We start from the raw sequence: 15,980 nt of genomic DNA, 5'->3' as shown, positions 1-15,980 counted from the left end.
GCACTGGGTCACTAGCGTTTATTGATGATGTGACTGAAGACAGAAGCAGCCGGATGAATTCTGAAGTGTTCAGGGATTTACTTTCTGCTCAGATTAAACCAAATGCAGCAAGGTTGATTAGACGTCGCTTCACAGTACAGATGGACAATGACCCAAAACATACTGCGAAAGCAACCCAGGAGTTATTTAAGGCAAAGAAGTGGAATATTCTGCAATGGCCAAGTCAATCACCAGATCGAGCTGCATTTCACTTGCTTAAGACAAGACTTAAAGAGGCTCTGTCACCAGATTCTCAAACCCCTATCTCCTATTGCATGTGATCGGCGCTGCAATGTAGATAACAGTAACGTGTTTTTTTTTAAAAAAACGTTCATTTTTGGCCAAGTTATGAGCTATTTTATATATATGCAAATGAACTTTGAAATGGACAACTGGGCGTGTATTGTGTTTTTAACTGGGCGTGTTTATGTTTATCAGTGACCAGTCAGTGTCATACACTCATCTCCATTCATTTACAAGCAGCACAGCGTTCTTACTAGAACGATGTGCAGCCAGATACACAAGTGTCCTGATAATGAAAACACATGAAATCCAGCCTGGACGTCATGTGTATTCAGAATCCTGACACCTTCTGACTCTTTTCTTTGAGATTGCAGCAAGCCACTCGTAATCTCGCGAGATTACGAGGTAAACGAGATTTTGTTTCTGAAAGTTTCTGAAAGTCTCCACTTCAATTACATCTCAGTTGTTTCATTTGAAATCCAATGTGTGGCATGCAGAGCCCAAATCATGAAGATTGTGTCACTGTCCAAATAATTCTGGACCCAACTGTACATACACACACACACACACACGTGTGTATATATATATATATATATATATATATATATATACACACATACACACACACACAGTACAGTGCAAAATTTTTAACGCAGTTGTAGAAAAATTCTGCAAAGTTTTCATAAATAGAAGTGTTAATAGTTCTGTTCATTCACTTTGCATTTTGTTAATTAATAAAAGAGAAATCTAAATCAAAATTTGGTGTGACCACCCCCTGTTGTCCTAGGTTAGAGTAGAATTGATGGGCTGCAGAATGTGGGGGGATAGATAGATAGAAAGGAGAGCAGGATTCTCCTTTTCTTTGTGTGCTGTGTTTAGAAGACAGGATAGCAGTTCGGCTCTGTTTAGAGACAACCGAGAATTAGAGTGGAAAACAGGTAAAAATTCAGAATACAAGTCATATAATGACCAGAATGTGTTATTCCTCATGTACACACATATAACCGCTTATTCTGAAAAGTCACCTCGTTAGGTACGCTTTAAGGATGGGTTTACACATCACGTATTTGGTGCCAAATTTCGGTTACAGAATACGCACCAGAATTTTGCAACAAAGTGTAGTACAATATAAGTAAATGGGATTTGGAGAAAGTCAAGGGCAATACAATGAGCCAGTAGAAATTGAGTGCTAGTAAGGGTAGGAGAGTTGCAAATTGGGGGTGTTTGATCAGTCCTTCGTAGTGTGGTCAGTCCTGGATTCATATACGGTAGGTGTCACATTTCCACCTTGTAGGGATCAGTAATTGCAGGTGATAGTCAGGCCATATATTATAGGTTGCTAGCAGCTCAGTCAACTAATGGCATCCTTATAATGAAGAATTTCTGATTTATTGTACTTTCATCCATGCTGAGAAATCCTTGGTGGTAATTTATTAAGACTAGAATTTCATACGCCAGTCATAATCTAAAAAGTGCTGGTCTCTTAACAAATTAGGTGATTCTCTGGCCATCTGTGCGCCGGAAGTCAAATTTATGCCAATTTTGTAATTGATAATAAATTTGGTGGGCTGCTGGTAGCCCCACATCTTTGACTTTGTTGAAGTGTCCGAAAAAGCGTAAAACATTGAAAATTAGCAAAATATTTGCGCAAAAACTACTAATTTTTGCACAAAGTGCAACTTTTCTACACCAGAAAGCTGGCTTAGTGTTTAATAAATTCCCCTAAAGCAGTCATGTCCTAGATTTTGCTTTGAACCTTTACCTGTGCTTTCAACTGTATTTGTTTCTAACCAATTAACCCCACAGTAGACAACACAAATGGCTACAAACTAGGAACCCCTGAAGTAAAGTCCATTCTGGCTTGCAAAGCTTCTTAAGATCCAGAAGCTTTCAAAAGTGTTCCTCTTCTATTACTGTGCGAGCTACTCGTAGTTCTCAGACTGTTGGCAGCTAGTTACTTGTGTGTACATCTCTGACAGGAGATGGCTGAAGAAACTGATGTGGACCCTTCATAACTTACTACAGGGTTGTAGCTGGGAGGGGCTAGCAGGGAATGAGTCTCTGGTACCAGGAGGGTGCCAACAAGCTACTGAGCCTTGACCAGCGAATTTAGACACAGGGCTGAATATTTGCTCCAGGTGAAGGAAAGCCTAGCTACCACTCTGCTTACTACGACACTACAGGAACCTGAGATAGTAGGTTAGATGCATTTCATGGACCTATTTTACAATACATTTTTTTAATATCTTTCTCCATAATGTGGTTCATAACCAAATGTGGCTCTCAGGCTAAGGCTCTGTCTACACTTCCGTCAGGTTTCCGTTGTTCTTTGGCGGCCATAATGGTGTTGCATACTGCGCTCTTCTATCCTGAGGGAAAAGAAGAAACAGACATCTGATGGCCCTATTATAGGTCAAAGAAACCTCTCAGATCGGTTATGGCTATTTTGTAATGGATACTATCATATCACTCTTAGCTTCTGTAAAAACAGAAGCCATGTCGTAGGTGTGAACAGATCCTAACAAAGGTTGGGGAATATTGCTTTACAACATGAAGGATCCACTCTCCAGTTACATGCAAAAAGAGATTGGCAGGTCAGTTAATGGCCTTTAAATAGAAATTTGTTTCTCACTTTTGATGAGTTTTTAACGGTACATTGGCATAGGCTTCATGAAAAAAAATTTTTTTCAAAATTCGATATATATATATATCCAGTCACATTTCTGAAAATAAAGATGTCTGTTTTATAATCTTATCATTATTCTCGGGAATTAACCACTTTTTAGATGCCAGCATATAAACCCCACCAGTAGACATTTGGTAGTCTCTGGCAAAGACATCATAACAAACATCAAAACTGTAAGGAAAGCTAAAAAAAAAAAAAGACAAAAAAATAAGTACAGATAAGAATCAGAATAATATGTTCTGTCTCATAATTCAATTACAAGCCACAATGGATTCATAGTTCTACCATGCCGACACCACATGTATTATGATTTAGATATTTCACATTGCCATCTGTTTGTCATGGAATAATTTATCTCGGCTTTTGATGAATCTATGGATGAAGTATTTTTGATCAGATTCGTTTAATATCTTGATCCATTGCAACACATTTCCAAGTAGAGAAGCTTAAAGGGAACCTGTCAGTAGATTTGGAGCCACTAAACTATCAGAATGCCTTTTCGCAGCTGGGGTTTAGTGTTCCAAACCTGCCTAACTTAAAAAATGGATGTTTAGGTAATAGTTAGAAAAGTAAATGACAACTTACAAAAAAAAGAGTCCAGTCAAGGTGCGCGGCGGCATCGGACACATGTAGCCAAGGACAGTACACCACGCTTCCCTGCCGCTCTTGGTTTCACTACGGTAAGTTGTAATTTACTTTACTATTTCCTAAACGTTTTGAGGTAGGCAGCTTTGGACCACTAAGCCTCAGCTGCATAACGGCATGCTGGTGGTTTAGTGGCTTTAAACCTACTGGTTCTCCTTAGTAGTGGGTTTAGACGTGGCTGAATTTTCATTACATGCAGATTTCAAAGGACGAAATCATGGTGAAAATCCCCAACATTTCCTCAACATAACAGATTTTAAAATACTTAGAATGCTCTTTTCTTTCCCGCTACGTGTGGAAAGGTTTTTGAAAACGCCATCCACATGTGTTCTACTGTAAATGGTCATGGATTTTCAGCGGGGGGTTCAAAACGAAAATCTTTGACAATTCCGCGACATCGGAACACGTGCTAAAAGCGGATTCCATTGGACAAACATGAGCCAAAACCTCCATCTGAGCGATAGCCATAATTTATATTAGCAGCATTGTATAGAGAATGGATTTATATAGATCAGTTCCTAGACCAGTGGCTTACAATTTATTGTATTGTAGGGGTGTTCCTTTTAGTACCCTGCCGTACTTTGGCTTTGTACAAGTTCCAAGATGTGCGGAGCCATAATAAGGCACCAATAGAAATCTATGAGCTCATACTGTAACCTCCGTATGTGTCCAATGTCATACTGAGCTACATGGATCAGAGAAAAAAAATGCTATCATGCTTTACTGGATTGTGTATTACGGAGATATTCTCCTCTAGATTCATAGTTTCTAGGGGCAAATCACTCAGAACCGAATCTTCAAGTTACAGTTCTTACATTTTCCTCTATTTTTCCAGATATTCTCACTATCCATAACGTATAGGAACCTCTTGTCGGGGGTCTTCCACTTAGTGATTATGGTCTGAAGGAAGACGTCTGGCAGAGGTTCTGGTTTATGTTTGTTTCATAATGAAATGTTATAAAAGTAGAACTTTTGTTGTGTTATGTATTCCATAGTTTAATAGATGGAAGGTATCAATACAGGACTTTTCCAGAAAGTTAAGTCCATTTCACGACACCATTTGACAGGCAGTTTTAACACCAAAAAAAAGGGAATTTCTATTCAATTTTTTATTTTCTTTAAATAAATAGGAATAGTATTCAAGCAGAAAGAAAACTCTCTTGAGGGATCCGATAACTTTTTTGGTTAAAAAGCATTAAAGGGAAAAATGGACTGTGAAAGGTTAAGGCAAGGATCACACATCGTTTTGATGCAGTTTTTGGCTTTGTTTTTTTTTTTTTGAGCCAAAGCCAGAAGTGGATCCAAAAGGAACAAACGGTATAAAGAAAAAAGTCTGATGCATCTCCTACTCCTGTGATTGGCTAAAAAAAAAAAAAAACGGAGCCAAAAATGACCACAAAAACAGCATCAAAACGGTGTGTGATCCTGGCCTAAGAGTTGCAAATGCCATTAAGATTTTTTTTTTCCTTACAGTAACTCCTCATTATCTTTAACGTCACTGTTAAATGTTGAAGATTCAAGGCGCCATGCACACGAACGTGCTTTTGCGGCCGCAATTCCCCCGAAAATCCACGGGAGAATTGCGGCCCCATTCATTTCTATGGGGCCATGCACACGACCGTAGTTTTTACGGTCCATGCATGGCCCGGGAGCCCGCACCAAAGAAAGAACGGAAATCACGGCCGTGCACATGGCTACGATCATGTGCATGAGGCCTAACAGTCAGTTAGTTTAGATGCCATGTGTCACAACTCTGCAAAACTGGATCTGTACGTTAAACCACAACTGAATAAGTGACTGGATTTCTAATCATAACCTTGTGAATAAAATGATACCTACAATAAATTATGTACCAGATTTTATGAAAAAAAGTCAAGATGGTTACCAGTTTCACGTCATTCATCATAAAAACCCTTTGCCACTTTTTTATGCTGCTTCTTATTGTGCAGTCCATGAAAAAAAAAAAAAAAAAAGTTTACTTCATGTGGAAGACTCTTTGGGTATGTGCACATGGCGTTTTTTGCCAAGCAGAAAAAATCTGCCTCAAAACTCCTTCAGGATTTTTAGAGTTTTGTTTTAATCGAGCAAAGGCAAAACTGCATAAAAAAACCCGCTCCAAACGAATGGCAAGTTTTTTCTGCCCTCCCATTGATTTCAATGGAGGATCAGGGAAAACCACTCCAAGATAGGTCATGATGCTTTTTTTTTTCTTCCCTTCCTGAAAGCTGACCAAAACCGCCAGGGAGAAAAAAAAAACAAAAAAAAAGCTTCAACCTCCCATTGAAATAAATGGAGGGAGATTTGGGGCAATTTTTGAGGCTGAATCCGACACAAATTCTGCATCAAAATTAGCACCAAAAAAACGCTGTGTGAACTGGGCCTTAGATTTCCCTGCCAGAAAACATTTGAACTGTGAGCTTCATCTATCAAAACTGTCTAACAATAAAACTGTCCTTGTTGCCCATAGCAACCAATCAGAGCCGAGCTTTCTTTTCTTAAACTGCTCTGGAAAAATGAAAGCGGAGCTCTGATTGGTTGCTATGGGCAACAAGGTCAGATTTACTGTTAGACAGTTGTAAGTTCAGGTAGACTTGTGTAAATGATGTGAAAAGGCAACGGATCAGCATTTATCTTGACTGTCTCTAGGAAACATTACAATTTCAAATCCTTCTTACAATGCTATTTTAAGTACTACACATGAGGAAAAACGTAGAAAAGCGGACCATGACACACAAAGCAGAGAAACGTAATGCTGTAATTGCATAAATTATATAAATAGACAAGATAATGCACTATTAACAACTGAAACTTATATGTACAAACATCCGATTTAGCAAAATTAAGGAAAAAAAGTATCAGTTCTCTTGAATACATAAGCGGGTAGATGAGCAGTGACCTGGATAGACTGGTACGATGTGAAGGTTTGGCAGCATATATAGTGTAGTGCAATCGATGTCGGTTTTATTTTACAATGGCGGAAATGTACATTATTGATTTTAGGATGCTACATATAGTAATGCACAGTAATGCATATTTCTCAGTGTGAACAAGGGTGTAATTACATAACCACTGCCAACGACAGAATGCAACTGTTACCATAATTCACAGTCTAGAACGGTAGTCAGATAGTTAACGGAGGACAATGTACACACACGTGGAGCAGATATAATCCTGAAAGAACCTGAATCTGTAAAGACCGTTAAATGGAACCGGTCACTACAGAAGCTATCCTTTAGACTAACATGTTCTAAAGATGAACTAGTGGGTGCTATTGCCCAACAGAGTGCCAATCTGGGACCAAAACAAATGATAGTCATACATGGCACGCTACTTTGCAGGTCACAGACTGGCACAAATTAGTAAATACTAGTCGAGCTTCAATAGGGCATTGTATGAATGTCTGATGTAAAGGGAGTGCCACATCTTTCTGTGGGTGGTATGAATGGCAGAATTTAAAGTTCTATTTGTCATCATCAGTCACTCTTTTCCTTTAAAGCATACCTCCAGTTACAACTAGCTTCTACTATATGATGGCACTTACCAAGAGAAGCCTGTTTGTAACATAAACCATTACATGTCCATGAAATAGCCGAATGCTGTACTCGGCTATCTGCGGCATTCCCATAGAGAATAAATGGAGCAGCATTGCGCATGAGCAACATACCGCTCCGTTCAAACGGGAGGTAAAGGACCCCGATCTCGCGATTGGTGGGGGTCCCAGCTGTCAGACACCCACTGACTATCAAGTTACCCACTGTCCAACGGATAGGGGGTAACTTGTTCTAACCGGGATACCCCTTTAAGTAACCATTAACTTACTATATGCTGTGATCTATTTGGTTGATTTGCCCTATGAGTGCCAGTTTTCATAAGTAGTATGTGTACAATAAGAATGTGGCATAAAACCTCAAAATTTATAAAAGGAGCCTCATTTGCAGTCCTGTTAGGCAAGAGTGGAAGGAATAAGGAATACTGAAAACTCGAACTGTCAAACGAAATCCTAAAATAAAACATGAGCTACTGGCTATTATTCTGGCTTCTCTCAGCAAGAATTAAGAAGCCGGACATAATCAGTCCATAATTAAAATACTGCATTCCTACCTTATTAAAGGGATTACTACTGATTCATTGCAGATCGTCCCTTCCTTCTAGTCATAAAGAAAATATTTTATATTTTCACTGATGCATTTCTAATTCTTATGGTTAGGTTTGTTAAACTAAAATTTTGGGAAATTTCGTTTATTAACAAATGCCAGAAATGTCTATAATAAGTCAGAAGTAGTCGTTGTGCCCATCAAACATGTTCAAAACGTGGTAGACTAAATATAAGAATAGGAGCAGCAAGCAAAACCATGGAGTAATGACAAGTTAGACTGATGAGAACCCGAAGGTTGAGTTCACATGTTGCGAACTTGTCGTGGATTTGGTTGCAGATTTGACGTGGATCTCACTCATTAATAATCAGAGTTGAGAATCTGCGACAAATACACAATGGTGAACTCAGCCTAACATTATCCAAACTATGACTGTGTTGTGCTATTCGGGCAGTAAGCCTTTATGGCAGCAACAGCTGAAGTATTATCTACTAGTTGGCAAGTGTCCAGTAATGTTAACCGTATTGAAAATCTATAGACATGTACATTCTCCCTTTTAAGCTGTGCCACGTGCTTTCATGCTGTATACACATTAAAAACGTAAGAAACAACATTTTTCTGCCCCAGCAGACGTGTGTCCAGAGGGAACACCAACAATTCTACCTCTTGCTTGTGCAAAATGTATTCACGAACCAACCAAAAGACAAATAGGAAAAGCAGAAAATAACTCCAGTTCTTCTTTCTCATTTACAGAAATTTAGTTCAGTAATTATTGTCCATGAGGAATGTTGACCTGGTCCCTTGGAGAAGAGGAAACTGAAGCGTTGTAAGAAAGATAATACAGAGTTCCTTATAGGAGGTCCTAGAATTAGGAGTCTGAGTAGAATGGCTCATATCCAAATGGTTAGGAGCGATACTTCAGAATGATGGGTACTGTCAGAGAGAAAAAAAAAAAAAGAAATTGTATTTATTAGAGCATTACATTATTTTATTATTGGAGGAATTTTCCATCTATCCATTTAGTTAGTTTTTTTTCTTAGTATTAACAGGTATGTCAATTTTTATGTGGTGTATTATATTTCAGGGCTGTATTCTGCTGGATGTTACTGGAAACTGTCAACAGGTTTGTTGTCAGACACCCCTCAACAACAGCATTTTAGCTGAGCTCCTATAATGCAATGGGACATCAAGTTTTTCTACATCAGATTTCTGTACATGGTCTGGTGAAAAGACTGCTTTCCAGAAAGAAAATCCCCAGAGTTAACCCAGACACTGGACTAGCAAAGTATGCAGGGAGATTTCAGCTCTGAAGTCTGTAGAATTGTGATTACAGCACTGGACTATAATACAGGTTGTAACGAAAATTCGAAACAAAAAAAGTAACAAAAAGTATTGACAAAGTTAGTCAACTTTATTCACAACCGCATCCAAAACATTGATGGAAACTTCCCTGAAATCTGGTCCCTTATGAAATGCATGTCTATATTTCATAAGAAAAGTTAGCTTTGAAGTGATTTTTATTAAATGTATATGTATATTAAGTAGTACAGTATATATGTAATGTCAGGATAGGGAGACAGACAAGTGAGCCCTAATCTACCCACCACTCAGTCCCTGCCTACTTGCACAGCCCGTCCTAGGCGACGGCATACAACTGGGCGACGGTCCCTACGATGAATATGTGCACGACAGACAAAACAAGACAAGGGTACACAAAAGCAAGGGAAGTGGGGCAGTTGCCCACGGCAACACCGTGAGCAACAGAGTAGTGGACGAGCAGAGTCAAACCAGGAGTGTACGTGGTAAAAAATGCAGAGCAGGAGAATAGTCAGTCAAGCCAGGGTCAATATTAAGCAGAGGTCAATGGTAATAGCAGGAACAGCAGAGCCAGGAAACAGGAGAATCACAGGCAAAGGACAAGCAGCAAATGAAGGTATAAGTAGATCAAGGGCGGGAGCTAGAACTGTCTGGCCAGGCTGCGATAGGCTCTCCCACTCCTCAGCCTACTAGCCTGAGTGGTAGCATATCGAGTCACTCTATCAGACCTAGGAACAGATGCAGGCTGATTAACCACGGGCGTCGACACAGAAGCTGTGTCAGGTAAATCCTTTACTATATGTGTGTGTGTGTGTGTGTGTGTGTGTGTGTGTGTGTGTGTGTGTGTGTGTGTGTGTGTGTGTGTGTGTGTGTGTGTGTGTGTCTAAAATCATATTCTCAGGTATTCTCATAATCGACAATTCACTATACACAGGATAGGTGATGATTGTCTGATTGCTTGGCCCCCCACTTTTCACGAGAACAGGGGTCCTGAACCCCATTTTCTTCCTCACTGCTTGACCACAGTGAATGAAGACATTAAACAGAGCGGTGGTTGAGCATGCGCGCTGCCGTCCTATTCAGAGTCAATGGGAATGACTGAAACAGTCGAGTAGAGTGCTCAACTGTTTTAGTCAGTCCCATAGACCGTAAATGGAGCGGTCAAGAGGGAGAATCACAGCTTCTCCTGTCCCTGCATGCTTCCTTCATGTTGTCCCCCCCCTTGCCCTCCTCCACATGGGCTGAAGTGATAGCTGGAAATATATGCAGCTCCCATTTCAAATGGCTGTAACTGAGGATAGATTGCAGCTACAGCATGCTTGACCGCAGCTCCATTCAAGCTCTTATTGATTTGGGGGTTCAGAAGCCTCATTCTCGCGATCGATGGGGGTTCCAGCAGTGTGTCCCTTAGTGACCGGACAATTATCACCGATCCTGTGGATAAAGAATATTTGTAGATTCTGGGACAACACCATTAACGCTATGCAGTAATGCATAATCCATGATAATGAACAGGGTTTGAATTTCACTCATCTCTACTTATACATGTACCAATAATCAGGTAACCAGCAGGAACCGGACCTGAAAAACATTGTCCAAAAAAATGACTATATATATATATTTTTTTTAATTTTTAATCGAAGCAAATTTTCAATATTTGTAAAATATTCCCTATCAGAACGATGATCAGACAGCTGCACGGGTCTCTCTAAGACCCCAGGCTGCCTGCTCATCGAAGAAAAACTTGATTGATCATGTCTCCGAGGTTACCATGGGAACATCCAATAGAGACTGTAATGTCTCCCTAATGTATTAACATGATGATCTAAGCATATCGTATCACAGAGTATTCTGCGGCAAAATGACTGGAATAAGATCTCAAAACAAAGATGTACAGTAAAGCACAGATAAAGTCTAATAATTACTAGATTAATTATGTAATTATGTAAACTCTTTATACCTTCCCCTTACATAAATTGAACCCTTTCCTTCTCATACGTCCTGGCAGGAAGGCACTTGAGTAGCCAAGGACATATCTAATATGTCCTTGCTACAAACATCTAACTCAGCTGTACCTGCGATCTAGCCAGAAACTTGTAGCTCTCACTTACACCCATGCTTTGAAAGGTTCTAGCACAGGCTAGATCGCTGCAAATCTAGGTCTTGTTTTAAAGCCAAGGTCTAAAAGGGGTTGTTCCATAAAACACATGTATTCCCCTATCCACAGGATAAGGGATACATGTGTGATCGCTGGGGGTCTGACCGCTGGGATCCCCAGCGATAAGGAGAGGCTTGGACTTCCGGGTTCTGTGTACAGCTTATGTGTTTGGCAGCTTAATAGAAATGAATGGGATTCTTCTGCGCATGCGTGACCGGCTCGCCATTAATTTCTATGGAGCTGCCGAACACATAAGCCGAAATAAAGGGGTTGTGCCGAACATATGGCACAACCCTTTTAAGCCAAGGCTTTAAAACAATACCTAGATCGCAGCTGTAGCTGCAATCTAGCCTCAGCTACAGCAGTTTGAAATGGGAGTTGCATATATTTCCAGCTCTCACTTCAGCCCATGTGGAGGAGGAAAAGGGGGGGGGGGGGCAGCGGGCAACGTGAAGGACAATTAACAATACTGAAGTGTTTAGACAGTGAATAGACATTCCACGGGATGTCTATTCAAAATCTCTGCACTTCGTTACTGTTTCTATGGTAGTTACAGCAGAGGAAGCGTGATCTCGTTGTAACCTGTCATTTACAGCGAGATCACGCTTCCTCTGCTGTAACTACCACAGACAGAGTAACGAAGTGCAGTGATTGTGAATAGACATCCCGTGGAATGTCTATTCACTGTCTAAACACTTCAGTATTGTTAATGTGTTAGTATAAGACAGCGCATAAGGATCTAGCAGGATCCCTATGTGCTGAGTAAATGAATGGAGAGGAGTGATTGACGCTGATTGGTCAGCGTCATACACTCCTCTGTACAACGCCCACTTGGTCTAAAGTAAAAATACGCCCACTTGGGCATTAAGCAACTCATTAGCATAAATCTAAAATCGCTAATAAAGTGGTAAAAATAGATAGTTTTTTTTAAATAAAAAGCACTGCTGTCATCTACATTATAGCGCCCATCTCTTATGCAGGAGATAGGGCACTTATAATGTGGTGACAGAGCCTCTTTAAACATCAGAACAAATAACATCTTCACAATACATACCAATAATGACAAGCAGGATGAAAACGACGACCAATGCAACAATTGCCTTCATCTGAAAGATATGCAATACATATAATGGTGTTAAATATGGACAGTTCTGCACTAGAATGCTAGTAACATACCACGTAGGCATAACTGGGTAGATTTTTTCCCAGAAGCTTAAAATCTATCTCCAGCCAAAGCCTGAAAACTTGGTAAAAACTAAAAGTGATAACTGGAAGGCCTTTCCCCCCCCCAAAGTCTACCTTACCAGAGGTCCACCTTAGAATAATATTGTGCATGAAGCATGGCTGGAGGATATATAATTATGGAACAGAACCATGGCAGCTTAGTTAGGTTTGGAGGGCTGGTCCCTCTCCTCGGACGTCCCAGTAGCTAATGGAGAAAGCTCACTGCACTTTACTCTCTGTTGCAGGACTCATGCCTTTCTACAGACAGTAGGTTAGAGCAGATTTTAGCTGTATCATTAATAGTAGCAATAGGGTGGGTTGGGGACATAGTGCAAGCCATTCACACTACACTGGTGAAAAGTTCCAGGGTGGAGCCACACAATTTAGTTTTGTCCCCTTTAGTGGTAAACTGGGAGAAAAAAAAAAAAGAGGCACAACATAACATAAAACAACAGTCCCATAATATAGACCTGTCTATAAGGGGAAAAAAAAATTACCTTGCATTCCCGCCACCACATTTGTCTCCTGAGCTGTCTTGCTCTGCTGCTGAAAACTGTTGCATTATCTGATAAACTTTCTGTGAGTCAGGGAAAAAGTAAGAAGGCAAAAGATAAGCAACTAGAAAAGCGGAGATACCAAATACTAAACTATAAATAAGAAAGTCAACAACATTATTTTCCTGTTTTATCAAAGTCCGATAACACTCCATCTAGGGGTTGTCAAGTCATAAGAAATTAGGATAGGCCATCCTCAGGATAGGCCATCAAAATCTGATCGGTGGGGGTCTGGCTACCGGCACCCCCGCCGATCAGCTATTTTGAAGGGGTCGCGGCACTCGTATGAGCGTGGCTTCCCCTTCATTGCGGTCACTGCTCGCACTGTGATTTGCCGACACACATGTAGCGGTGGTTTACAGTATGACAGCCTTCTCCCATTCGCTTGAATGGGAGACGGCTGTAATACTGTGAATCGCCATTATAAGTGTGTCGATGACTCACAGTACGAGCAGGTAAGGAATGAAGGGAAAGTAGCAATCATTAGAGCGCCGCGGCCCCTTCAAAACAAGTAGTAGTGCCAGTAGTCAGACCCCCACCGATCATATATTGATGGCCTATCCTCAGGATTAATTTCTTATGACTGGACAACCGCTTTAAATACTATGTACACCTTTGTAAAAAAGTTTTTTGTTTTTTTTAATAAATAAATGTTTTATGTGATTTTAAACAACTTTTAAAATGACTTTTATTAATATTTTTTGTACTTTTTAAGATACAGCTTCTATGTATGCTGTATACATAGAAGCTGTATTGTTGCATCAAAGCCGATTACGTCTGTTCAGATGAACTGACGGCTCGGCCGAAAGCAGGACCCGGGTAATAGTGATCACACGAACTTAGATGTAGGGATGTACGATGCAACGAAATTTAGATACCATTTCGATACCGTGCACCCTGAAACCATTTCAATACCGTCAATTCATGTATTTCGATACTAAGCGGTGTGTCCGCGCAGCTTAGTATTGGAATAAATGAAGAGAACATGGCGCGCGCACTGTACAGCGCCCGCGATGTTTTCTTCGTTCAGCGACCGTCCCGCTCATTAGTGCCGGCCGCGTCACAGTAGGAGGGAGGAACGCTTCTCCTTCCTTTCTTTACTGCCACCAATGATAAGCTAAGAACTTGAGAAGGAGCAGGGAGGGGAATGATGCGAGCGGCACAGGCTTCCTGATGACGTGCCTGTGTCACTCGCGCTGCAGTATACAGTGACAGACGAGTCCCATCAGGTATTAGAGCAGAGTAAAAGACTTAAATAAAGGCACTAGTATTTTTTGCAGCCAGCATGGAGGAACATTGGGGATAATGTGACCCACATTAACCCCAATGTTGCCATTATGTGAGGGAAATGATGAAGTCACTTATCATTAAATGTGAGGCACAAAGTGTTATGAATTTACTACCTTTATATGCCTCACATTAATAGTAATTAACCCCATCATGTAGCTCACACATTAACCCAATGTTGCCCATTACAACTGTGAGCAAGGTACTTGATGGGATCACTTACTATAATGAATATAATGGGCACCATTGGATTAATGCGTGAGGAAGAAGATGTGGTTAATTCACATGGCTGTGTTCGGTGCGTGTGATACAGACCATATGTCGCCCACTTTTCCTGGATCCAACATAGTTCAGAAAGCCGGGCTTCTAGCATCATAGTCATCCATGCCGCTGTGAGTCACTGCCTCCCCACGGGAATACGGTCCCATAATGTAATTACGTTTTCAGTAGAGGACAGTATTCCCCTGGGGCGGCAGTGACTCACAGTATCATGGATGACTATTATACTAGAAGCCCCGCTTTCTGAACTATCCAGGAAAAGAGGGCGACATACGGTCTGTATCACACGCACCAAACACAGCAGTGTGAATTAACCACATCTTTTCCCTCACACATTAACCCAATGGTGCCCATTATATTCATTATAGTATGTGATCCCATCGAGTACCTCGCTCACAGTTGTAATGGACAACATTGGGTTAATGTGAGTTACATGATGGGGTTAATTACTATTAATGTGAGGCACGTGGATGTTCAAAATTGTTAACACCATGTTCCTCACATCAGAAAATGGAAGGACTTTATATTTTTGAGGTTTTCCTTTTATTGTTGGCAAAGTATCGTTTTGGTATAGAGTATCGCAATACTACTCTAAGCATCGGTATCGAAATCCAAATTCTGGTATCGTGACAACCCTACTTAGATGTGATCATTAATAGCTGGACCCTGCATGTTAGAGACAAGCAGAACCAGCTTTCATCTGAACGGACAGCCACGGCTTTGACAGAACGATTATTATGTGTAAAAGTTACATAACAGCTGTAACTTAAAAAGTAAAACAAATTTTTAATAAGTCAATTTAAAAATGGTTTAAAATCACATAAAACATTTAGTTTAAAAAATTAACTTCAAAAGGCGAATATAGCCTTTGAAGGGTTATTCCCCTCACAGACATTTATCGCATAGCCACAGCATATATTATAAATGTCTGATAGGTGCTGGTCCCACCTTTGGCTCTCTGCGGCTGCTCTATTCACTTCTATGGGAGTTACGGAAACTTGCTTGCTTGCTTTGCCGTTTCCGTAACTTCCTTAGAAGTGAATGGAGAAAACCATGCACAGATCTTTCCATTCATTCCCCATACGGATGCAGCATGCAGCAGTTCTCAACACAGGTGGTACCCACAACTATCAGTACTAAGAAATAGGAAGACATCCAATGACTGTGGGCTGTACTGCTGTCAACTACAAGGGTGAGTCATAAATTATCCGCACTCCAGTTATATTAAAACTTCTATTGGCCACACTGTCTTATCAGCACTTTCCGTACAAGGTTGCTGTCTCCCCAGTCACTGCTGTGCAGGTGTGAACGAGGTACGTCTGTTTATTTGTGACTGCGGTGCGATTTCCACGAAAGGGCAGCCTGCAATGATTCGTTTTTTGTGGTCTGAGAGTGTGTCTGGTGCCGATATTTATTGAAGACTTTGTTCACAGTACGTAGGAAGTGTTTTGTTG

At 40.6% G+C, this 15,980-nt stretch overlaps 1 protein-coding gene and 1 long non-coding RNA gene across 3 annotated transcripts in view; both read right to left on the bottom strand.

Moving 5' to 3' along the window:
- Positions 1-6,349: 6,349 nt before the first annotated feature.
- The window catches only part of LOC142657846 (uncharacterized), a 484,403-nt gene continuing 474,772 nt past the window's right edge, over positions 6,350-15,980 (bottom strand). Inside the window, exon 2 of the long non-coding RNA XR_012849989.1 lies at positions 6,350-6,979. This is a non-coding gene — a long non-coding RNA (uncharacterized LOC142657846). The remainder of the gene's footprint in view (positions 6,980-15,980) is intronic.
- The window catches only part of VAMP4 (vesicle associated membrane protein 4), a 32,624-nt gene continuing 25,075 nt past the window's right edge, over positions 8,432-15,980 (bottom strand). Inside the window, exons 6-8 of one of the 2 annotated variants that reach the window (XM_075833299.1) lie at positions 12,904-12,983; positions 12,237-12,288; positions 8,432-8,640 (exon numbers count right to left, since the gene is read on the bottom strand). In XM_075833299.1, coding sequence (XP_075689414.1) covers positions 8,612-8,640; positions 12,237-12,288; positions 12,904-12,983 — 161 coding nt within the window. In that variant the 3' untranslated portion in view covers positions 8,432-8,611. The remainder of the gene's footprint in view (positions 8,641-12,236; positions 12,289-12,903; positions 12,984-15,980) is intronic. The other variant, XM_075833300.1, reaches the window with a different exon arrangement.

Source organism: Rhinoderma darwinii, chromosome 7 (genome assembly GCF_050947455.1).
Source record: "Rhinoderma darwinii isolate aRhiDar2 chromosome 7, aRhiDar2.hap1, whole genome shotgun sequence".
In the NCBI taxonomy this organism is placed as follows: domain Eukaryota; kingdom Metazoa; phylum Chordata; class Amphibia; order Anura; family Rhinodermatidae; genus Rhinoderma; species Rhinoderma darwinii.
Note: the sequence above shows the minus strand (reverse complement) of the source record. Positions and strands in the feature narration are given on the sequence as shown.